Source organism: Oenanthe melanoleuca, chromosome 18 (assembly GCF_029582105.1).
Source record: "Oenanthe melanoleuca isolate GR-GAL-2019-014 chromosome 18, OMel1.0, whole genome shotgun sequence".
NCBI lineage: Eukaryota > Metazoa > Chordata > Aves > Passeriformes > Muscicapidae > Oenanthe > Oenanthe melanoleuca.
In genome coordinates, this window is record NC_079351.1 from 10,229,648 (window position 1) to 10,253,401 (window position 23,754).

General features: G+C 50.8%; 1 protein-coding gene across 1 annotated transcript in view; it reads left to right on the top strand.

Moving 5' to 3' along the window:
- The window catches only part of DNAH9 (dynein axonemal heavy chain 9), a 163,537-nt gene extending 140,103 nt beyond the window's left edge, over positions 1 to 23,434 (top strand). Inside the window, exons 60-66 of the mRNA XM_056506187.1 lie at positions 3,560 to 3,787; positions 7,150 to 7,341; positions 7,593 to 7,784; positions 8,549 to 8,719; positions 11,523 to 11,705; positions 18,539 to 18,928; positions 22,639 to 23,434. Of these exons, the coding sequence (XP_056362162.1) occupies positions 3,560 to 3,787; positions 7,150 to 7,341; positions 7,593 to 7,784; positions 8,549 to 8,719; positions 11,523 to 11,705; positions 18,539 to 18,928; positions 22,639 to 22,866 (1,584 nt within the window). The 3' untranslated portion in view covers positions 22,867 to 23,434. The remainder of the gene's footprint in view (positions 1 to 3,559; positions 3,788 to 7,149; positions 7,342 to 7,592; positions 7,785 to 8,548; positions 8,720 to 11,522; positions 11,706 to 18,538; positions 18,929 to 22,638) is intronic.
- Positions 23,435 to 23,754: the final 320 nt, after the last annotated feature.

The window sequence follows — 23,754 nt, forward strand, 5'->3', positions numbered from 1 at the left end:
CCTGCACAGCCTCAGGGACAGGAGCAGAACCAGTGCAGGGATGGTGGAACAGGGCACTCATGGAATCACCATCCCTGGAAGTGTTCAAAACCCCTGTGGCTCTGGCACCTGGCCTAATGGTGAGCCTGGTGGTGGGCTGGGATGGTGGCTGGATTTGGGGATTTTAAAGCTTTTTTTCCCAGCATTAACAATTCTGTGTTTCTCTCTGTGACTTCCAGCTCAGCTCCACTCTGTGATTCTCTCAACTCCCCAAACACCCTGAAGCAGTAAATTGGCAGTTTAGCTCTGTGTCATATGAAAATGCACTTCACTTTCCTTGCAGCCTGCTCTGTTCACCCTTCACTCCCTCCCTCCACCCCAGGCTCTGCCCTCTCCAAATGGACGAGTCCCTGTTGATGGAGTGGCTCCTTTTGTGGGAGTTAAATAATTTTGGATTTAAGAGGAGTGGGAGCTGGGTGCTGTTTACAAGATGAAGCCCCCCCATGGATTTATGGAGTGGCAAAATAACATTTGCAGCTTTATTCTCTGTTCCTTTGCTGGCATTGGATTGCTCTTGCATTGTTAAGCATTGAATGTCACTTGCAGGAAATAACTGTGAGGACTCTGAGATCTCTTCCCTGGGTGATAATAGTTAATTTTGAGCCCATCAGTGTGTGTATCTGTAGCTGGGGTTGTTTTCCTGAGTGCATTACTTTGCATCTATCACCACTGAATTCCTTCTGCAGTGTCAGTGCCAGTCACTTAGAATGATGGCATCCTCCTGCAGTTCTTCACTACCAGGCTTTATTTTCAGGACTTGAAATGGCTTTGTCTTATGAGCAATTTTGTCAGCTCACCAATCATTTGCTCTTTCAGATGGTTTTTGGTGTGGTGAGGAGTTAAAACTCCATCAGTAGTCTCCTTACCCCCCTTAGCTGTGTTTTAGCTGCTTGGCAGCCTATGAGACCTTTCCTTTTACCTGCAGCAATACTGGTTTGGGGAAGATAAGAGCTGGTATTGATGAAAATCCACTCCTGGGGATACAGGGACACCACAGAGACAATTCCTGCTCCATGCAGGCCCATGCCTGATGCTGGTGTGAGGGGTGCCTGGGGAAATCCCCTCTCCAGCCCCCAGAAAGGAGTTAATGGGGATGAGCTGCTGTGTTTAACTCCAGATGGAAACTGAGCCCCACCTGCTGCTCCCTCACTACCCAGGGGTGGGATGGGGCAGAATGTGGGGCTCAAAGTGAGAAAACTCACAGGTTGAGATGCAGACAATTCAACAGGGAAAGCCAAAGCTGCCCAGGCAAGGCAGCAGAGTGAGGAATTCATTCCCCACTTCCCTGGGCAGGCAGGGGCTCAGCCTCCCCCAGCTGGGCTCTGTCCCAGCCTGTGCTGACTGGGGAAAGCAAACACCCTTCCTCCCACATTCCTGCCTTCTCCTGCTCCCTGCTGAGCAGGATTCCACAGCTGGGACATCCCTGGGACAGCTCCTTGTCCCCCTGCCAGCTCCTTGGCCATGTCCACCCTGCCCAGCAGGGACTGACCCCTGCAGTGACCAGCACTGCTCAAACCCAGCCTGGGGCAGCTCCTGGGGAACAACAGCAGCTCCAGCCCAAACCCACCCACACCCCAGCTCAGACTGTGATCAGCTCAGCTGAGCTCTCTGAAATGGGTTGGAACTTTGAGATTGCTGGTTTTCCCTAACTGATGCTGTTGGGGGTGACTCCTGTCCTGCTGAGCCCCTGCCAGGCTGGTGCTGCCTCCTGAGCTGTGCTGCACACCTTCCACATGTGGGGTCCTTTTGGGGTGAGTCCATCTGCTCCCAGAGACCTCACAGTATTTATTTATTACCTCACTGACTCCTCTGAGCAGCTCTTCATCTGCTGCTGCAGCTTGGAGTCATTGCAACAATTAGGAGATTGAAGCATCTGTTACACGAGGAGAGGCTGGGGTTATTTAACCTCCAAAAGCTGAGGTTTGGCTCACAGAGGTTTATTGGTGTGTTTAAATCCCCCCTGGCAGGGGAAGTGCAGCACAGGGAGTCAAAATCTTCATAGTGATGCTGGGTGAAGAAGCAAGAGGCAAAGAGTTAAAACTGAGATACAGATTTCTCTTTAATATTAATTTCAATTCATTTCATTTCACTTCATTTTATACGTTATACTATTTTTTCATTCTTTTTTTTTTTACTGTGAGTGTGAACACTGGCACACATTGCTCAGACAGGTTGTGGAGATTTCAGCCTTGCAGATATTCAAAAACCCAACTGGAGCCAGTTTAAAACCTGCTCCAGCTGACCCTGCTGAGAGCAGGAGGGTGGGATGGATGATCTCCAGGGACTTCTCCAGCTCAGGCATCCAGAGATTCCAGCAGTCTGTAGCAGTGAGAGCCTGCCCAGGCTCTGCAGGGAATATTCCTGCAAATAGGGGCTGGTCTGGCCTTCCACGGGCACTCCCTGCAGACCTTGATCATGTTATAGTTTATAGACTCTGGTAGGCTCCTGCTTTCTGAAAAAGGCTTTATTATTAGCTTTTATGGTTTTCAAAAAATTGCTTCTTGTAGTACTTTTTGACTTTACCATGACTGGATTTTGTGCTCTTTTCTATTTTTCTCATTTGGTCAAAATTTCCACTTTCTGAAAAATGTGATTTTACTGCTAATAATCTCCATTACTCTGCTATTTAACCATGAGAGCTGCTTTCTGGCCCCATTTATAGCTGATATATATTTATTCTCAGCCTCTAATATGGTTCCTTTATGTAATTTCTTTGCCACCTCCAAGCACTTTATCTTTCTGGCGGCTGCTTTTAATTTAGGTTTAGCAAGTTCCTTGTCCTTTCTTGGGGTGGGATAAATCACCATCCCAAGTGCCTCTGAACACAGCCAGTTTGGATTGCACACCTGCCTTTAAAACAGGGGTAGTTTAGCCCACAAATCCCACTCCTAATATAACAAAAATATGTTTTCCTGCCTGGAAACTATAATGCTGTATAGGACTCTAAGGGGAAAACTGAGGCTTGGCTTCATCCATTTCACCATCCCCCCATGATTCTGCTTAATCTTCTGAGGGATGTGTCCAACTAGTTGCATGAATAAATAAATCCTTTTGTGCTAAAGGACTTTGTGAAATCACCTGCTTGAAATGTTTGCTCAGGAACTGCTATAGAGGGTCTTCACTGAAATTCTGATAAAAATGAACAAATGTTTTTATTTGAGCACAGTGGGGCTGGAGGGAGGAGTAAGAACTCTGCTCCCAAGGAATAACAACTTTACTCCCCAGGAAACAATTTTTCTCCCCAGGAATAACCTCAGCTGGTACTGCTGAAACGAGGAGAATTCCAGCATGGAGAGCCCAACCAGCCCAGCTGTGACTTGCTGCTCTGTTGCTGATTTATACTGATTATTCTGAATTTTCAAACCTTCTTGATGCACGTGGATCTTTGGGGCTGGGAGCTGCACACAGGCACTCCTGGGACAAGTCCCAGATTCCAGAGGGCATCCATCAGTGGGATGGATTTGGTGCCTGCTCAGCACATAGGGGTGTGCTGAGCAAGCCTTGTCTCTGTCCCTGCCAGAACATCCACCTGGTGGCCAAGTGGCTGAGCAGTCTGGAGAAGCAGCTGGAGCAGCTGGGCGAGGGCAGCCAGCGGGATTTCCGCGTGTTCCTGAGCGCGGAGCCGGCGCCGTGCCCCCAGAGCCACCTCATTCCCCAGGGCATCCTGGAAAACTCCCTCAAGATCACCAGCGAGGCCCCCACCGGCATGCAGGCCAACCTGCACAGGGCCCTGGACAACTTCAGCCAGGTAGGGCTGCTGGGGCACGGGCAGGGGCTGGAGCTCCTGGGGAGCAGGATGGACGTGGCCTCACCTTGCACCATGGAGCCTCTGGGTCCAGCACCCCTCTGCTCTTCCCCACAGATCTCTTGGTTTTCCCAAGAAAGGGTTCAGGTGATGCTGAGAAGCCTCCTTCCTGCAGCAGGGCACGGGACACCAGACTTCTGTCCACTTTATGGATTTTCTCCCCTGTGTGTGATCACAGAATCCCACAGAATCCCACAGAATCACAGAATTAACCAAACCAGGCTGGAAATTACCTTTGAGATCATGGAGTCCAACCTGTGGCCCAACACCACCTTGTCAACTAGACCATGGCCCTGAGTGCCACATCCAGCCTTTGTCAAACAGCTCCAGGGATGGTGACTCCAGCACCTCAGAAAGGCTCCTTTGGTACTGAATCAACCTTCCTGCTGCAGCAAGGGGAGACTTGGCCATGTTTCAGTTGGTTTCTCTTTCTGCTGAGTGACACCTGACATCTAACACCCACAGCCATGAGAGGGGAGCAGGTTAAACCTCACTTTTCTGCCTGCTGTTTGACCAGGATTAGAGGTTCAGAACTGCTGATCTGCTCACATCCCACGTCCCTCTCCAGAGCTGCACACAGAGATTGGTGTTGTGTGCCCAAAGGCCGTTCAGCTCAAGACCTTGCTGACATCAGGAGTCTTGCAAATCAGGGCTGGAAGCTGCCTGCAGGCAGGAGTTGCCTTGCCAGGATCTAAATTAGGCCATGTGAGAGTGGCTGGCCCACAAGAGCAGCTCATGGCAGGGTGCTTGTTGTGTTTATTGTTCAAAAACCCTCCTGTCACAGCAGGCACTGAGCCTGTCCCTCCTGTGCAGGGGAGCAGCCCTGTGTGGGGAAGTGATGGAAATATTCCTGGTGCCCCAGAGGGTGTGGATCAGTGTCAGAGGGGCTGTAAGGCTGTGGCTGAATGAACTCTGTTCTCACCATGGGACAGGAGCAGGGCAGGATTCCATCCCTGCAGGGCTCCCTGGGAACAGCCCATGGGCCCCAGGGCAGGATGGAGCAGGGGGGCTCAGCCATGAGCCCATTTCCCTCAAGGGCTGAGGGCTGAGCACTCGTGTTCCTGCTGATTCCTGTCCTAGGGACACCATGTCCTGCCCCCTGACACTCCCTGACACACTGCCCGTGCCTTGGCACACCCAGCAGGAGGCTCTGCAGCTGCTCTCAGCCCTCAAACTGCCCTTTAGGATCACTGCTGCTGACATTATTGCAGCCTCTCCATCCATCCATGGCTGTGCTGGAACACACCCACAGATGTTGCAGGGCTGTTTTCTCTTGTCAGAGATCTCTGCTTGGTTTTTGTGTAGCTCCACCTGCAGTGCTGAGTCCCACTCTGGGGCCCCAAACACATCTGGAACAAGTCCAGAGGAGGCCACTGAGTTGATCAGAAGGCTGGGGCACCTCTGCTGGGGGCAGAGGTACAGAGAGCTGGGGTTGTTCAGCCTGGAGGAGAGAGGACTCCAGGGAGACCTTCCAGTACCTAAAGGGACTCCAAGAGACTGGAAAGGGAATTTGGACAAGATCCTGGAGGGACAGGACAAGGGGAATGGTTTCAAATTGAAGAAGGGTAGATCTACATTGGGTATTGGGAAGAAATTCCTGGCTGTGAGGGTGGGCAGGCCCTGGCACAGGTGCCCAGAGCAGCTGTGGCTGCCCCTGGATCCCTGGCAGTGCCCAAGGCCAGGCTGGACACTGGGGCTGGAGCAGCTGGGACAGTGGGAGATGTCCCTGCCATGGCAGGGGTGGGATGGGATGGGTTTTAAGGTCCCTTCCAACCCAAACTCTCCTGGGATTCTCTCCATAAAACTTCTTGTTATTTGGGGTGAGGCAAGAGCAGCCCCAAACAATTGTGGACCCCAGGCCCTGGGTCATGGGGCAGCTCACAGCTGGTTTTGCAGTCAGATGTTGGTGTGGAGAGAATTCCAAGAGCAGGAGGGAACCTTGCTGAGCAGTGTGGGGAGAGGCACCATGCAAGGACTAATCCAGTGGTCAGGGAAGATTATTCCATTCTTTTCTACTGTCATTCATCATCTTGAACTCCACAAAATGTCCTGGAGAACAAGGGAGGGGACAACCTTCACCCCAAATAACATTTTCATCCTGCCTTTGCTCATTTCAATCAATAGTAATTAGTATTTTCTAAATTGCTGGAGGATTATGAAACATCACTTATCAGAAATCCTGAAGCGAGTGGGTGTGGTCCCTTTTACACCTCATTTCCCTGCTTTATACAGAAGAGATGTTCAAATTTAGCTTTCAGCTGAGGGCTACAAAGAAGGCCCTTTATTCTGTGCAGGGATATTGTTCTGCTTTGTAGCTGAAGAAGAATTGACAACTGAAGAGAGGCTGAATGAGAGTGAACTGGGTTGTTCTGGGGATGTTTCCTAAAATGAGAAAGGTGTTCTGCACGTATTTGAAGCAGTTCTTCATCACAATGCTGATAAAGGGAGCTTAGAGTGCTGCCTGATCCAGGGGGAAACAGGTTTTGGGATGTTCTTGATTATCACATGCATTTGGTCAATGTCTTGCACCCTTAGGAATAATTAATTCTCCTTTTCTGCACAGACCCTGAGCTCTGTCATGTTCTCAGAGGATTAAAGGTCTAACATGGCATTTTTTAAAGCTAAAGCTTAGACAGGGCTTGGAGCAACCTGGGATAGTGGAAAATGTCCCTGCCCATAGTAGAGGGGCTGGAAAAACATGGACTTTTAAGGTCCCTTCTAGCAGAGAATTCTGTGATTCTGTGGCTCCCTCCCATCTCTCTGGTGAGGGATTTGAGCAGATGCAGGTGATGGGGCATTGAGTGGGTGCACGTGTCCTTCCTTCCCTGTGTGTTCCTGTGCAAAGTCACTCAGAGCTGGGAACAGCAAATATTAAGTCACAAAATATTTGCTACAGTTTGCCAATAAATCTGCAATGCAAAGCCACTGACTGAAAACTAGCACATGTGTGTGTGATGCAAAAATGAATTGGAGAACAATTTGATCAGCCTCTTGTCCCAGGTAATGGGGCAATGACAACAAGCATCAGCAGGGGAGGTTCAGGTTGGATGTTAGGAAAAATTCCTGAACTGGAAGGTTGGTTAAGGAACAGGCTGCCCAGGGAAATGGTGGAGACACATCCCTGTAACTGTTCAAACAATATGGTTCACAATTAAGTGGGCATGGGGGTATTTGGCCAAAGGTTGAACTGGATGATTTGGAGGTGTTTCCCAGCCTCGGCCTCTGTGATTCACCCCTGTCCAAATTCCAGCGTGTTTGGGTTCCTGGGAGTCCCTGAGGCTGAGGGCAGCTGTGCTGTGTTGCAGGACACCCTGGAGAGGTGCAGCCAGGAGAAGGAGTTCCGGAGCATCCTCTTTGCCCTGTGCTATTTCCACGCGGTGGTGGCGGAGCGGCGCAAGTTCGGCGCCCAGGGCTGGAACCGCCCGTACCCCTTCAGCAGCGGGGACCTCACCATCTCTGCCAGCGTGCTCCACAACTGCCTGCAGGCCAGCTCCAAGGTGGGGCACCACAGCAGGGCTGCCTGCTGCCTCTGAACCTGAAATGCCATTTCCTGGGTGCTTTTGGGTTTAGAACTTCACAGCTCAGGGTGCTTTTGGGAGGATAGGAGACCTCAGTGGAGAGCAGCACTGTGCTGTGCTCCAGCTTTCCTGGGGCAGGATTTGACTCCTACCTGATGTTTGCTTGCTGAGGTGGGAGCCCTGAGGGTGCAGGGCAGTGCTGGGGTTCAGTCCCCCTGCTCCACGCCCAGGTTCCCTACGATGACCTGCGCTACCTCGTGGGTGAGATCATGTACGGAGGTCACATCACGGATGACTGGGACAGGCGGCTCTGCAGAACCTACCTGGAGGAGTTTATTAAGCCAGAAATGCTGGAGGGAGAGCTCTGCCTTGCTCCTGGATTTCCCCTCCCAGGGAACATGGATTACAATGGCTATCACCAGGTAAACTCTTTGTTTGCTGGCATTGCTTATTCATGGAAATGGAATGTCTTCTGTAACTGCCCCACAATCTGCCTCAGGAGGCAGGAACAGGGCTGCAGTGTTCCTGCACTGCTCCTGTTATTTCCCATTGTGTTGTGTTCCTGTGGATGTTTCAGCATTCCCCTGGATGAACCAAGTCTAATGGTAATTTGCTACTTCATCATGGGCTCATTCTGTTCATGCATGAATAGAGCAACTGTATTGGTGCTTGAGACTTAAGTGGGGCTCCTGGAAAATTACATCCACATACTGTTTGCTAAAATGGCCCTTTCAAGCTCCTTTTATCATCAGTTTTGATGAGAATCACTGAAGGGTCTTGTTGATCTACTTACTGATCTCATCTGTTCTTTGTACACAAATGCAATAGCAGAGAGAGACACACAGGCTGGTTTTGTTCATAAAACTTAACTACTGGAAGCTCAATTCCCACAAGAGATTTCAGGATGCTGATGCTGAAATGCACAGCAGATAATTGCTAGAGAAGGTCCAGCCTGAGACACAAAGCCAAGCCAAACTCCAGCAATTACAGAATTTTCCCAGCAGGAGCAGAAGCAGCTCTGTAAACATTTGTACTCTCCTTCCTCCATCACTTCCCCGGTGTTTCAGGCACAGGCAGAGCTGGGTCAACATGGGCTGACCTGTTGGGGGGATGACTCCAGCAGTGAAGCTCTGCAGGCAAAGAGCCCTGGGCTGTTCCTAACGTGCTCCTGAATGTCTCTGTGCAGTACATAGACGATGTCCTGCCTCCAGAGTCTCCCCACCTGTACGGCCTCCACCCCAACGCCGAGATCGAGTTCCTGACGCAGCGCTCGGAGCGGCTCCTGCGCACCGTGCTGGAGCTGCAGCCCCGGGGCAGCAGCACGGGCCAGGGAGCACTGGGGACCCGGGAGGAGATGGTGAGAGTGCCCAGGGGCACTGGGGACCCGGGAGGAGATGGTGAGAGTGCCCAGGGGCACTGGGGACCCGGGAGGAGATGGTGAGAGTGCCCAGGGGCACTGGGGACCCGGGAGGGGATGGTGAGAGTGCCCAGGGGCACTGAGGACCCGGGAGGAGATGGTGAGAGTGCCCAGGGGCACTGGGGACCCGGGAGGAGATGGTGAGAGTGCCCAGGGGGAGTGGGGACCAGGGAGGGGATGGTGAGAGTGCCCAGGGGCACTGGGGACCAGGGAGGAGATGGTGAGAGTGCCCAGGGGCACTGGGGACCAGGGAGGGGATGGTGAGAGTGCCCAGGGGCACTGGGGACCAGGGAGGAGATGGTGAGAGTGCCCAGGGGCACTGGGGACCAGGGAGGGGATGGTGAGAGTGCCCAGGGACAGTGGGGACCAGGGAGGGGATGGTGAGAGTGCCCAGGGGCACTGGGGACCAGGGAGGGGATGGTGAGAGTGCCCAGGGGGAGTGGGGAACAGGGAGGGGATGGTGAGAGTGCCCAGGGGCAGCTGCTGGGGTTTGATGCTTGTCTCATCCATCAGTCCTGTCTAGCTCAGGCTTGTCCATGGTTCTGTGTTCTGCCTTTGCCTAAAACCTGGTTTTATGCAGAACATCACCCTGGTGGGATGTAACTAAGCTTTGGCAGTAACAGGACAGTGTCTCCTAATTACCCCAAGCACTGCAGAGCCTTTGTTATCATCCTCTGAAGGTGTTGCTAATAAACCTTCCCTGAGCAGCAGCTCCTGTGACTGGCATAGCAATGGGCCCTGAGCACCTGCCTGCCACCCACAGCTTGCCAGCCAGAGCTCAGCCCTCCTCTTGCTGCTGCCACCGTGTCCCAAGGGCTTTGTAATTCCTTATTTCCAGCTGAACTCCTCTGCTACACCTGTGTCCTGGGCTGATCTCAGCCCTCCCTGTGGAAACTCACAGCTCATTAAAACGTGACCCAAAGATCCCTGACAAGATCTGGAATCAGCCAACACATGCTCAGGTTTTCACTCCTGCAGTCTTAAGGTGCCAGCTCCATGTCTGAAGATTTGCAATTTAATGAATGGCTAATAGCAGCGCATATGAAGCTGTGCTTTCACACCAGCTTCCTCTGGCTTGGTGTGAAGCTGGGGAACTGACTGCCTTCCCCAAGGGGCTCCTAGAAGTGCCCAGCATGGTCAATTTTCAGTTCATACTCGAGTTTGAGGTGAGGGGACTAATCCAGAGGCAGCAAAGCCAAACAAGATGTTCAGAGATAGCAAATGTGAGTGCCTCTTCTCCCCTCCCACTCCTTTTGTTATTGAAACACAAACAAACTCCTCAGCCAGAGAAGCAAAATGATGAGTGAGTGCCCCAGCAGTGGTGTCACAGCTCATGGCCACCCTGCAAACTCCTGGTGACAGTCAAGAAGACTCTCACAGGAGCACAGAAGTCCTCATGGCTCTGTCTGAGAATAAAATCAGCCTGAGAGCAAGCAGAGTGTGACCTCGGTGCCCTGCATTGTGCCTGGGGACACGCTCCCACAGCTCATTTCCTTCCTGAAGTGATCTCTGTCATTATCCAAGCTGTCCCTTCCACTTGGCCTTGGATGGGAGTGAGCAAAGCCTTGTCTCAGCTCCTCCACTGAAGGATATCCAGCCCCTGGTTTGACTGAGGTGATTTTAGGGAGCTTCCAGGGAAAATGTGAGCCTGTCATTTTCCCCAGGCTCTGACAAGTCCAGTTACTCCCACAGATTTCTGAGGTCACATTACAGCGAAGGAGCTGTAATTGCTGTGAAGGAATCAGAGCCAAAGGGACTTGCAGGGGAATTTCAAATGAGCAGGTATTTCTGTACTGCCCCCAAGGTGCAGCTGAGGAGCTTTTCCAGCTTTAGCCACCTGTGTGGCTGCAACAACAGCCCACACACCATCACTGCTGATGGGAGCTGAGGCTTGGGAAGGGCAGCAACAGGAGGGAACTGGAGTACAGAGTCCAAAATATGAATATTGGTGGCCCTGGCTGGAAAATGACCCTGCTCTAGCTGGCACTAGGGTTGCATGCCAGGTTTGGCACTGTGGATCATGGAATTTTAGCTGTGTTATGTACACCCAAAGGTCCCCAGTTAACAGGAGTCTTGCTCAGCTTCCAGCTCAGAAGTAAAGCAAAACTTTGAGTGAGACCTTCCACAGTAAACCTGGGAAATGCAGCTGATCCCATGGACTGCAGGGGCTTCATGCCTCATTGTCAGAAAGGGGTTTGGCTATTTTATTTAATTTTTTAGGCACTACAAAGATCTTCTTGCATAGGAGCTTTCCCTGTTTAGTACTGAGTTCTGAAGAAGCTGTGGTGGTGACCAGAAAATAATCTTGTTTTGTTATGTTTTTCTTCCACTGCTCCATTAGTCCAGAATGCCAAATTCAGCTTAAAATTCAATTTTATATAATCACCTCTCTCCATCAATACACCAGAGGAAACCAGCTCATAAGCTGTGTTGTCCTGAGGCTCAGCTGAGGCTCCAGCCCCATCCATCTCCTTGTGAGTGTGACCTCAGGAGAAATAAGACAGCCAAGAAGAGAGGAGGCTGCCACATGTCACAGGGACATTTTAAACCCGTCATTTTGCAAGCTGCTCATCTGACATTAACTTCTGTCAGCATTTGGATTTTAATAGGATGGGGCAAGCTCTTTGAACGGTGCCTGGGGCTGACAGGGATGGTTGACAGGGCAGAGGAGTTCTCACACTCAGGCAGCTGTGAGCCTGGGGGTCACTCACCAGCATCCCCCCGTCTCCTCCCTCTGGCACAGGTGCAAGCCCTTCTGGAAGAGATGCTGGAGAAGCTCACAGATGAGTTCAACATGGCAGAGCTGGTGGCCAAGGTGGAGGAGAGGACGCCCTACGCTGTGGTGGCCCTGCAGGAGTGCGAGCGCATGAACGCGCTGACGGCCGAGCTGCGGCGCTCGCTGAGCGAGCTGGAGCTGGGGCTGAAGGTAGGGACAGAGCCTGCCAGAGCTCAGAGCAAAACTGGGGTTTAATAAAGGCCTTCAATGGATACAGCTTGGGCAGTCAAAGCCTTGCACAGGGTACACCCAAAATGAACTCATGATGCCTGGAGAGGCTCCTGGAGCAGAGGCTGGGCAGTGCCCCAGGAATCAAGCAGGGATTTATCCCAAGGCTCCAAAGGATTCACCTTGGGCAGTGCCAGAGCCCGGCCGTGGCTCCACCCAAGATGGAGCCAAGATGGATCCGAGTCACCAGTTCTCACACTTGCATCACTTTGGCTCCATTTCCATCTTGGCTTCACTGTCCAATCCCAGCTCCAGCTCCTGCACTCCCATCCTCCCACATTCTCTCCTCCATTGCTGCTGCTTGCACTTTTTGGGGCTGAAGCTGCAGCTTCAGGTGTCCTTGGTTGTGGGGCTGGAAAAGGATTGTTTTGTGTGCCTGAGCTGGGAGGAGAACTTGTGACACTTTGTGTGGAGTTCAGAGTCACACACCAGTGCACTGCAGAGTCTGGGAATATGAAAAGTAAAACTTAAGGCATCATCCTGACTGCCTCTTAGGGGATGAACCAGAACAGATCAGGCTGCACTGCCAGGGAGTGAGGAGCTGCCTGGCCAGTCCTGGTGCTAACAGCACTGCCCCTCTACCTTGTCACCCCCAAGGACCCCTCCCCACAGCCAGGTGCTGTCCATCCCTCAGGAGGACCCAAGGGCAGCACAGGAATGCAGCCTGGAGCTGGCAGAACAAAGCCTCAGCACTACCCTGCTGCCTGCCCTGCCTCACCCTCGTGCCACAGCAGGGCCCTGGGGGATCTCCTGGCCATCAGTCAGTGGGAATTCCCTGCTCCATCATTTCCAGAATGCCAGGCTGTCACCCCTGTCACAGCTCCCACCACTGGTGTGCCCCATGTGGGGACCACGGTGGCTGAAGGCTCTGGGCTTTGACCCTGCCTGTTCACAGGGGGAGCTGAGGATGAGCAAGGAGGGTCTGCCCTGAGCTGGAGTGACATCTCCAACCTCTCCCAGGGGCAGCTTGGAAAAGAAACCTTCAGCTGCCCAGCCTGCATGAGGAGGGGCAGGCTTGGCTCAGGATTTAGGCACCAAGCTGCTCCAAATCCCAGCTGCACGATGGAGCCAGAGCTGCAGATGTTTCTGCACTGCATTTGCAGGAGAAACATCCTGGACACTTGTGGTGGGTCAGTGTGTACAGCCCATTTTATTTATGTAGTCAATTATCATAAACAGATTTCTCTTATTTTCTAGCATAAGGCAGTGGAATTGAAAATTCCGTTTCCTGAGACAGGTAAACAGAAGTGATTTAATGTTTCAATCCCAGAACCCCAAACAAGATATAATTATGACTTGGACAACGTGTGGCAATTAGATTTAATGTGGGGAAGAATGTGCTGTTTAATACTGGTAGGGGAATGAGGGGATGCAGAGTGTGCAAATAAACCACAAACAAAATTAACCACAGGAAATTCTGTAACACAGGATGAAAACCTGTGCCACAAATCATGGCAGGGAAGGAGATGGGATCTGCAGAAAGGCTCCTCCAAGGGCTGCAGCAGCCTCAGGCCCTGAGCTGGGGTTCAGAGCCACCCTGGGCTGGCACTGCAGGAGAGCAGCAGAGCAGAGGAGCAGCAGCTTTTGGCATTTCTTCATCTGCTGTTTGCTGCACAGACACATCTGAAGGCTCTGGGAGGCCAGCAGTGGGCAAGTCAAAGAACCATGGAGTCCTTAAGGCTGGAGAAAATCTTTGAGGTCACCAAGTCCAACCATCAGGCCAGCAGCACCTGTGTGCTCACTGCTGAACCACAGCCTCAGGTGCCACAGCCATGGTTTGGGTTTTCTGGGCACTTCCAGGGTACTCTGGCTCAGTTGGTGCTGACACACCAAGGCTGTGGGTTCAGTCCCTGCACAGGCCATGTAGCTAAGAGTTGGACTCAGTGATCCTTGAGGGCCCCTTCTAGCTCAGAGTATTCTGTCAGCCTGTGGCTGGTGACTCCAGCACTGCTCTGGGCAGCCTGTCCCTGTGCTTTACAACCCACTGATGCCTGAAGAAAGCTTTCCTGGTACCCAAACCAGGTCTCCCCAGACACAACTTGAGCCCAGTTCTTTGTCTGCAGCCAAAGGCCACATGTAGGTCCCTGCAGAGCTAAATGAGACCTTGGGCATGACCCAAAACCCTGCTCAGCATCCCTCAGTCCCCTCCCACACCTTGGGGACCAGAGAACAGCCAGAGGGGGCTGATGGCTCTTCCTGATGCTGCCCTGACTTGACTTCTGGGCCTTACACTGAAGAAATCCTGCTTGAATTGTCCTTCTTGACAATTACAGAGGTTCACCTCTGGGGCTGGGGGCCTGCACTGACAGCACTCAGAGGAGGAGAGTTTACAAGCCAGGCCCCCCAGAGCTCAGCAGAGAATAAATAAAGCCCACAGAAAACAAGGCTTATTGTTTTTACTGACTGAAGGATCTGCCAAAAGAAGGCGATTTAGAAATGTCACGCCTAATTTGAATTTTTGAATAATTCATCCTAGCGGAAAGTGATTGTTTGGTCCAAAAATAGGAGACATCCCATTAGGAGGAAGAGAAATGGCAATAGACTGGTAGCCATCAGAAATAACTGGCATGTTGCATTTCAAAGCCCTTTGTTCTGGCTGGCTTGGGTGGAACCAGAGGCTGAGCTAAAGCTCTTGCATGCTAATGTTGTACCAGCCTCATTTTTTGCAAGCAGACCCTCTAGTTTGCAATTTGGGTGAAGGATGAGCCTCCAAAATGAGGATAATATATATTGTAAAATAACAAAGACCAAATTTTGATCGGCTGGGTATCAAGTGAAAATAACCTGAACTGAGGAAACAGTTTGTGCCTATGGTGTGCTGATCTTGAGGGAATGGCTGCAGGCTGATTAGGATTTCCTTCAAGGGTGACTTTAAATGAAAATTACTCCCAGCATTTGGAAAAAAAAAAAAAATTAAAAAGTAACTTGAATAATTTCTGATGCACTTTAGTATTCAGCATCTGAAATGCAAATTTATGCATAATTGTGTTTGGACAACTCTGTGAGATTGCTGCTGTAGATGCTTTGAGCCCTCACAGGAGACTCAAAGCACGCTTGAGTGCGCAGGCTTTAAAAATTGCTTTTCTCAAGCCTTGCTGAGAATTACATTTGCTAATTCATTTGTTTCCTGAAAGTAAAACTAGACATGATATATGATCGAGGGGGGGTTGTCTGTAAATCAATTTGGCTGCTTGCACACATTCTGCCACCTTCTTATCCATGTCAAAACACTTCCAGGAGCACAAAGTCCTGTTTCAGTGTCCTGCTGGGGCCAGTGCAGGATTTTTGTTCTTCCTGCATGGTCTATCCATGGCTTTAGCCCAGCTCACTGACAGTTCTTCTTTGTGTCCACTTTCTCCTGAGGATGGAGATCATGATGGACATTTCAGGAGGTTGTTCCTCATATTTTAGTGTTAATTGCAAGTGCTGCTCCTTCCAGCTTTCCATTTAACCTTATTTGCTGTTGTAGCTTTGAAAGTCATCTTTTTCCTTTGTACTCAGAATTTTCTCTATCCACCAGAAATCTGCTCTCCATGGGGAGACCCAGCAGGTTCAGACAGTGTCTGCCTTTAAAACCTTGCTGCATTTAACAAATCAAGCCTGGAGCAGAGGTTTTATCTTGCCTTGCACCAGTCCATCCTGTTGAGGGATTAATATTTCCCAGAGAAGGGATTTTGGGATGGGAATCCACAGACCTTGGGAGGGAGGAGGGCTCTGAATGGAGATCCCAGGGTTGCAGTGGTTTCCAGGCATGGAGCAGTACAAAAAGTTCTCAGCTCTCATTGGAACTGGGTGGGGGGGTGCTGGGGACTTCCCTTGAATTCCTGCCTTTGCTCATTTGCCAGACAACAGGAATTTTATTGTGACTATTTAGAAATTTTCACAAAAATAAAAACAGAAAACAAAACAAAACAAAAAAAAGGAAAAGAAAAAAAAAAAAGTAAGGGTTGTTAAGTCAAGTTCTAAAACCCAGAAGTGCTCAAGTGGACATTTCCAGGGCCTGAATTCAGCTGACACCTTCCTGCCTCTGGCTGGACACCGTGGATGGGGCAGGTGTGTGTCCAAGCCTTGCTGGAACTGCCATCCAGGAGCTCCCAGGGCTGTGTTTGCCACAGAATGGTCACCTCAGAGCATCCCTGAGTGTGGTCACCTCACAGGATCCTCAGTGTGGTCACCTCACAGTATTCCTGGTTCTCTCTGAGGATCTCTGATTCCCTCAGAGGATCCTGTCCTGGTGACAGGTGTCTGCCAAGGGAGGCTCTGGGCTGTGCAGGACAAGAGCAAGCCAGGTGGGTTCCTCTTCTCCAGGTATCTCTTCTCCCAGGTAATAAGTGACAGGACAAGGGGAAACAGCCTGAAGTTGCACCAAGGCATGTTTAGATTGGATATTGGGAGAAATTTCTTCATGTAGAGGGTTGTCAAGCAACAGCACAGGCTGCCAAGGGAAAGCTTGGAGGGAGTCACCATTCCTGGAAGTGCCCAGAAAACCCAAACCGTGGCTGTGGCACCTGAGGCCGTGGTTCAGCAGTGAGCACACAGGTGCTGCTGGCCTGATGGTTGGGCTTGGTGACCTCAAAGGTCTTCTCCAGCCTTAAGGACTCCATGGTTCTTTGGCTTGCCCACTGCTGGCCTCCCAGAGCCTTCAGACGTGTCTGTGCAGCAAACAGCAGATGAAGAAATGCCAAAAGCTGCTGCTCCTCTGCTCTGCTGCTCTCCTGCAGTGCCAGCCCAGGGTGGCTCTGAACCCCAGCTCAGGGCCTGAGGCTGCTGCAGCCCTTGGAGGAGCCTTTCTGCAGATCCCATCTCCTTCCCTGCCATGATTTGTGGCAGGGTTTAGGGACAGGCTTTCTCTGTTACAGAATTTTCTGTGTCACAGAATCTGTGTTACAGATTCCTGTGGTTAATTTTGTTTGTGGTTTTTTTGCACATTCTGCATCCCCTCATTCCCCTATCAATATTGAACAGCACATCCTTCTACACACATTAAATCTAATTGCCACACCTTGTCTAAGTCACAATTATATGGCTGGATTTGGTGATATTAAAGGTCTTTTTCAGTTGTCAGTGTGACCCACAGGGCACAGTCAGCACGGGAACAAACTGCAGAGATCTTTACCTGCTGGGCTCTGGCAAGCATTGCTAAACAACTGTGGGGGCTGCTCTAAGAAGATTTCAGCTTTTGCTAAAGCTTCATAGATTTCTGTGGCCCCAGCAAAGGGCACCTCTGCTGACCTCACGCTGGAGGCACTGAAGTCCTGTGAAAGAACAGTTGGAATCTTTTAATGTGAATAGACTGACCCAATTCCCTCCCCTTGTTCTCAGCAATGGCTCAACCGATTTCAGTTAATCTTTCCAAAAACATTTAGCCCGAGGCAAAGAGAAATTGTAAATCAGATAAATTTTGGCCAAATGATAAGGGAACAAAAGGAAGTGTTTATAAAGGAGAGCAGTGATCGACATTATCTCTGTGTCCAAAGTGCTGGGGGTATTTTACCCCTCCAGCTGAGCACAGAGATTTGAATTGTGGAGATCATTCCTCACCAGGAAGCTGAGCTGACATCTGCAGGTTTTCTCTTTGTGTCCTGCTTGGCCTGAGTGAGCCAGAATCACAGAGGAGTTGGTCAGACATTGTCTGGGCCAGCCCCATCCTGAGCAGGGACAGGCAGGGCAGGTTGTTCTGGACCATGCCCTGGTGGATTTTAATAATTTCCAAGAATGGAGACTCCACAGCCTCTGTGAAGAACCTGTTCCAGTGTTCAGCCACCCTCACGTTGTATTTCAGTGGAATGTCCTGGAATTCAGTTCTTCTGGCAGAACTGATACAGGTTTCTAAAAGCTTTAAAACTAATTAATTGCTGCACAAAGGAAAAGTCAAACCTCTCTTTTTATCTCACTTGGCTGAATCATATCTTACTTTGTTGTGCTCCTTCCCTGCTGTGGAAAGAGCTGTGATTACATTTGCAGACAACACATGAAGTCAAAAAGAAAATCTTGCACTGCAAAGCAGTAAATGAGGGGAGGAGTAAGGGGAAGTGGAGGAGAGGAGGGGGATAGGACTTGACATAACAAGTATTTGGACACTTTTAGAGTAGATCATCATAAACTCCAGTATCCTGCCCTGGCAGTGGGTGAGAACAGCTTGACACCCCTGAGAATCTGCCAGTCCATGACAGTAAACAGAAAAAACACTGGGACAACTGAGGCATTGCTATTGAGCTAAGAGTGGCAAATAATAGCAACACACTTCTTCTTGGGTGAAAGAAGAACTTTATTGAAAACCTGGCTCATATTTATAGGACAGTTCAGAGATCTCAAATGGGACAGCAGTTCATTGGGCAATAGGAGAAAACATCCCATGTCACAAACATCATGCACTGTCCCACGGTCAGCACCAGGTGCTAATCTGCGTTTATTAATTCCTTTCTATTTGTCAGAAAGCTATCACCCTGGGAAAAAGCCTGGCCAGAGCTGGGAAAGTGTCACAGCCTGGGAAAAAGACTCAAACCTGAGAAAAGGCCTGGCTGAAATTTGCCTAGCGGTGTCCACACTGAGGGACACCCCTGCTGCTGTCACTGTCACACAGCTTTTCCTCCCAGTAGTATTTTACAGCAGGATGCAGGAATATGCCACAGAAAGTGTGCAGGAAACCCCCAAACTCATGAAGTCACCCAGAGTACGTGGGGTGTGTGGGGTGCTGTGCCCTGGCCCAGCCCTGCTCCCCAGCTCTCAGAGCTGACTGTGCCCTTTCTCCCCAGGGGGAGCTGACCATGACCAGCGACATGGAGGCCTTGCAGAACTCCCTCTTCTTGGGCACGGTGCCTGAATCCTGGCTGAAGAGATCTTACCCTTCCACAGCCAGCCTGGGCTCGTGGTTTGCTGACCTCCTGGCTCGCATCAGCGAGCTCGAAGCCTGGACCAGGGACTTCTCCTTGCCCTGCACACTGTGGCTGGGAGGGTTCTTCACCCCCCAGGCCATCCTGACGGCCGTCATGCAGACCGCAGCCCGCAGGAACAAGTGGCCCCTGGACACGATGACACTGCAGTGGGACGTGACAAAGAAGAGCAGAGAGGATTTTGCCAGTGCTCCTCGTGAGGGGGCCTATGTGCATGGTCTGTTCATGGAGGGAGCACGCTGGGATGTTCAGGTGAGCTCTGCAAGGCTTCTGGGAGAAGCCACAGGGGTGGGCTCGCCATGATCCAGCACTCTCCACTTATTTCTCATCTCCCTCTCTGCAGTGGTTTTCCATGAAGTTAGGGAAGTCTCCATGAAAGAAATTAGGGAAAGCTGTGACCTTAATGCCTGGAGAGGCTCCCTGGAGCAGAGGCTGGGCAGTGCCCCAGGAATCAAGCAGGGATTTATCCCAAGGCTCCAAAGGATTCACCTTGGGCAGTGCCAGAGCCCGGCCGTGGCTCCACCCAAGATGGAGCCAAGATGGATCCGAGTCACCAGTTCTCACACTTGCATCACTTTGGCTCCATTTCCATCTTGGCTTCACTGTCCAATCCCAGCTCCAGCTCCTGCACTCCCATCCTCCCACATTCTCTCCTCCATTGCTGCTGCTTGCACTTTTTGGGGCTGAAGCTGCAGCTTCAGGTGTCCTTGGTTGTGGGGCTGGAAAAGGATTGTTTTGTGTGCCTGAGCTGGGAGGAGAACTTGTGACACTTTGTGTGGAGTTCAGAGTCACACACCAATGCACTGCAGAGTCTGGGAATATGAAAGCTCAAACTTAAAGCATCATCCTCTGCCTCCCTTCAATAACTGGTATGGGTGGTTGCATCCAGTGATGGGATTTGTCTTCAGAGACCATCCCAACTCCAGTAAATGTGTTTTTCTGATTACATTTTCCTTGTGATTGAAAGATACTGAGCAATTATGTTTATGGAGCCATTCATAATCTCTGGGTATCATGCTTCAATTTATTTCAGAAAGGAAAAGGATATTTTAATGGGTTGCTGCTCACTGAAATATCATTTCTACCTAGTGGAACTATTCATTTTACCTATAATCCAGTGGGTAGCAATGTGAATTAATGGATGCAGGACTTTTAAAACAGGTGCACAGCTCTTTTGGGTTGTATACTCCTTCCAAATTAATCCTCTGATAAAAATGGCAGGCCACGTTTAGAAGAATTCCTCTAGGGAACACCTCCACTTTTAAAAGAATATTTCACATTTAGGTTGTGCCTCCAAAAAAGGAAAGAGTCCTTCTATGTTCTGCTACTCACATTTTTCTATTTATTTAAACATTTATGTTTGCCCTTGGGTGTCTTAAATTTATAAAACATTCATTACAAAACAGCAGGCAGCTATTAGATGAAATGAAACTAAGCAGATTATTTTGGGTGCAAACGATCTCTTGCTGCAGCCCTGTTAAAGTCCCTGGGACTCAGTGACAGCCAGAAGAATGCTGTGACTGGGGACACTTGGAGACATTTTATCTCGAGCTGCTGACTGATTCTTGGCGTTTTTGCTGTCTGCAATGGGGTGTTTGATGCCAAGAGTGAGCCCTGACCCTCCCCAAGGGGGTTGGAGCGTGGTGGGATGAGGGCAGGGGTGGTTTTACACCACGTGTGCTCCTTGTGGACAGCACAGCCCCTGCCATGGAACCACAGGATCCCAGACTGGGCTGGGCTGGAAGGGACCTTAAAGATCAACTCATTCCACCCCACCATGGCAGGGACACCTTCCCCTGCCCCAGGCTGCTCCAAACCCATCCAGCCTGGCCTTGGACAGCTCCAGGGACGGGGCAGCCACAGGCAGGGCCTCCCCACCCTCACAGGGAAGAGTTTTGTCATTGCCCTTGTCCAGCTGAAGCCACTGCCCCCATCACTCCTGCTGTTCCCTGCTGGCCCCGTGTCCCTGCCCTGCCTTTGGGCTCCATCCCACAGGCAGCCAGGCCGTGCTTTGGTGAGCCCAGGGGGGCTGTGCTGGGAGGAAGCTGTGCTGGGAGAGCTCCATGTGCCGGGCTGTGTGTCACAGGCTCTGCTTTGGGCCATGTGTCACCACCCCTGCTCTGTGACAGCCCTTGGTGCCCACACCCTGCTGCCACTGGCACTGCCACACGGCCACTCTCAGCTGGCAATCCAGGACAAGCACAAGGGAAGGAGCCTTTGGGACCTGAGGCTGAGCTCTCCAGGCACAGAATGGTGTTTCTGCTAGTCAGGAAGAATTGCTTTCAGAGCAGAATTAATTTCTGATGATGAGAGCGATAAAAAATGCAAATGAGAATCAGCCCAGACATAACAAAATGATATCTTACATAGAGGTATCTCAGGAAGATTTCAGCTCTTGTTAACCCAGAAACAGGTAGAATATCTCTTGGAAATTTCATTTGAAGTATTCTCAGCAGTAAAAAAAAAAAAGAAAAAGACCTGATCAAAACCCAGTCTCAGAAATGAAAGGTGTAGATTTAAGAAGAGTGCATAATGTTTCATAAATAGCTACTTTGCAAGGTATTATACAAATTATTTAATGTTTGTTCAGCACGTTGGAAATATAAAATCCTAAATGAGAGTTGGATTTATCATAGCTGAGCATAACAGATGGCATTAATACAATTAAACCGAGGTGTGTGGCAAGAGGGATGATTTTTCTTCGTTCCTTTGCAGAGCTAAATAAGCTACAGGAGAGGTTGAATCTCACCCACAACTCTGATCCAAGAGCATTTGGAATAATGATGATATGTGAAGCTCAGCTTCAGTGAGAGGCAGTTTCTTTAGTGTTGAAAAGTTTCGTTTCCATTTCCCTATTTGTTCTCATTTGGTCTCCCTAGCCTCCATTAGGCAGTTTTCCCTGGAAATGGATTGATGTGCAGGGTATTTTATTGTCAGGAAGAGAGAGAGAAAATGCCAGAGAGACGCAAATTTGAGAAACAAACTTGATTTCTTGTCCTGGCAGGGTTCTCTCCCTCTTCTGGGTTGGGCAGCCTGCTGGGCAGGGTATTGCTTGGAGGAGAATAATGAGACTTGGTATTTCATGGTGATATTCCCTCAGAAAAGTCATTTTGAATTCTCTTGGTTGCATCCACGAGAGTGGGAACAAGCCTGTGGTGATTTTGGGGCTGTTTTCCATCCCAGTGGTTCATGTGTCCACCCTCACTCCCAGCACAAGGTGATTGTGGTCTGGCAGTACTCTGAGAAGGAGGTGCCTGAGAATCATCCCAGCATCACTGAGGCTGGAAAAGATCCCCCAGCCCATCCAGTCCCAGCTGTGCCCCATCCCCACCTTGTCCCCAGCCCAGAGCCCTGAGTGCCACGTCCAGGTGTTCCTTGGGGACCTCCAGGGATGGGCACTCCAAACCTCCCTGGACAGCCCCTTTCAGAGTTTAATCACCCTTTCCATGGAGAAATTCCTGCTGATGTCCAAGCTGAGCCTGCCCTGGTACAGCCTGAGGCCTTTTCCTCTTGTCCTGTCCCTGTTCCCTGGCAATAGGACAAGGGGAAATGGCCTCGAGCTGCACCTCAGCAGAAGCAGGACAGGAGAAGTGAAACTTTGTGGATAACATGGCTGGACAGGAGCAGGGACACTGTTCCCACACAAAGTCCAGCTCGGATGTGAGGGTTTGAGCAGCTGGTGAGAGTGCAGCACTGGAGCCTTGAGCTGATGTGTGCTGAGGAGGGTTCTGGTGAGACAGGGAGCTGTTGGATCCAGACCCTCCTTCCTCAGAGAGACTCGTGCAGCCCCTTGGCCCTGGAGGGGCTGTCTGCAGCTCCCAGCAGGAGCAGCTTGGCTGAGGGGGCTCAGAGAGCAGCTGAGGGGCTCAGAGAGCAGCTGAGGGGCTCAGAGAGCAGCTGAGGGGCTCAGAGAGCAGCTGAGGGGCCCTTGGAGCTGAGAGCAGCTTTGTGTCCCCCTGCAGGCCGGGAGCATCGCGGACGCCAGGCTGCAGGAGCTCACCCCCGCCATGCCCGTCCTGTTCGTCAAGGCCACTCCTGGGGACAAGCAGGACTCCAGGGCTCTGTACCCCTGTCCTCTGTACAGAACACGCCAGAGGGGCCCAACCTACGTGTGGACTTTGAACCTCAAAACGAAGGAGAGCCCTTCCAAGTGGGTGCTGGCTGGTGTGGCCTTGCTGCTGCAGGTCTGAGGCACCAGCTGCAGATCCCTCACAATGCCTTTGTCACAGACTGAGCAATTGAATGCTGAGATTAGCCCAAGTTCCAGCTCTCTGATGGACTCCCAGCTTGTGTAGGCAGGGCTGTCTCTGTGTCCTGGGGCTGTGACCCAAACAGGGCCCCCGAGGAGGTGACATGGCCCAGCTGCTCTAAATCAATATCCTGTAATTCCTACATTGCTGCACTGGGAGATCCCAGCCCAGAGCCTGATCTACCACACCCAGAGAGTGCAAAACTTATATCTAATTCTTATTTCTCTTCATGATTCAAAGAGTGGCTTGTGAAATTCTCCAGAATTTATTCTTTTCCCTCCCTGAGTGTTCCTTTGTCGTGTGTGTAACGTTGGAAGCTGGGAGGTGAGCAGATGTTGTGGTTATAAGCTGTGTCTTTCTAACACTGCTGTAAATCTTAGAAACATTGAAAATGGTGTTAATATCCAATGTGCTTAATGGAATCAGTAGTGAAAGTACAGCACAGGGATAATTTAAGAGGAATATGTTGTGATGATAGATACATACTAATAAAAGTAATTGTTCCTGGAATAGTCTCTGGAAGCTGCACATTTACTCCTGGTGAGGAGAGCACAGGAGTCAGGTGGAACACACCCATGGGGGTCACTGGGAGGTTAATTCTGCCTGGGATGGAGAGCAGTGAGAAGGGAAGTTCCTGAGCAGGGAGCACAGAGGGGTGGCAGGGTGGCCATGTGTCAGTGACAGTCACACAGGGCACCCAGGAGCTGGAATGGCAGGGGCTGGGCTGGCTCCTGGGACATGGGGCTTTTCCTGGGAAAGCTCCCTGTCCTTGGAGGCTCACACAGGCCCTGCCTCTGTGTGACATTTGCTGTTCCTCTCCTCACCCAC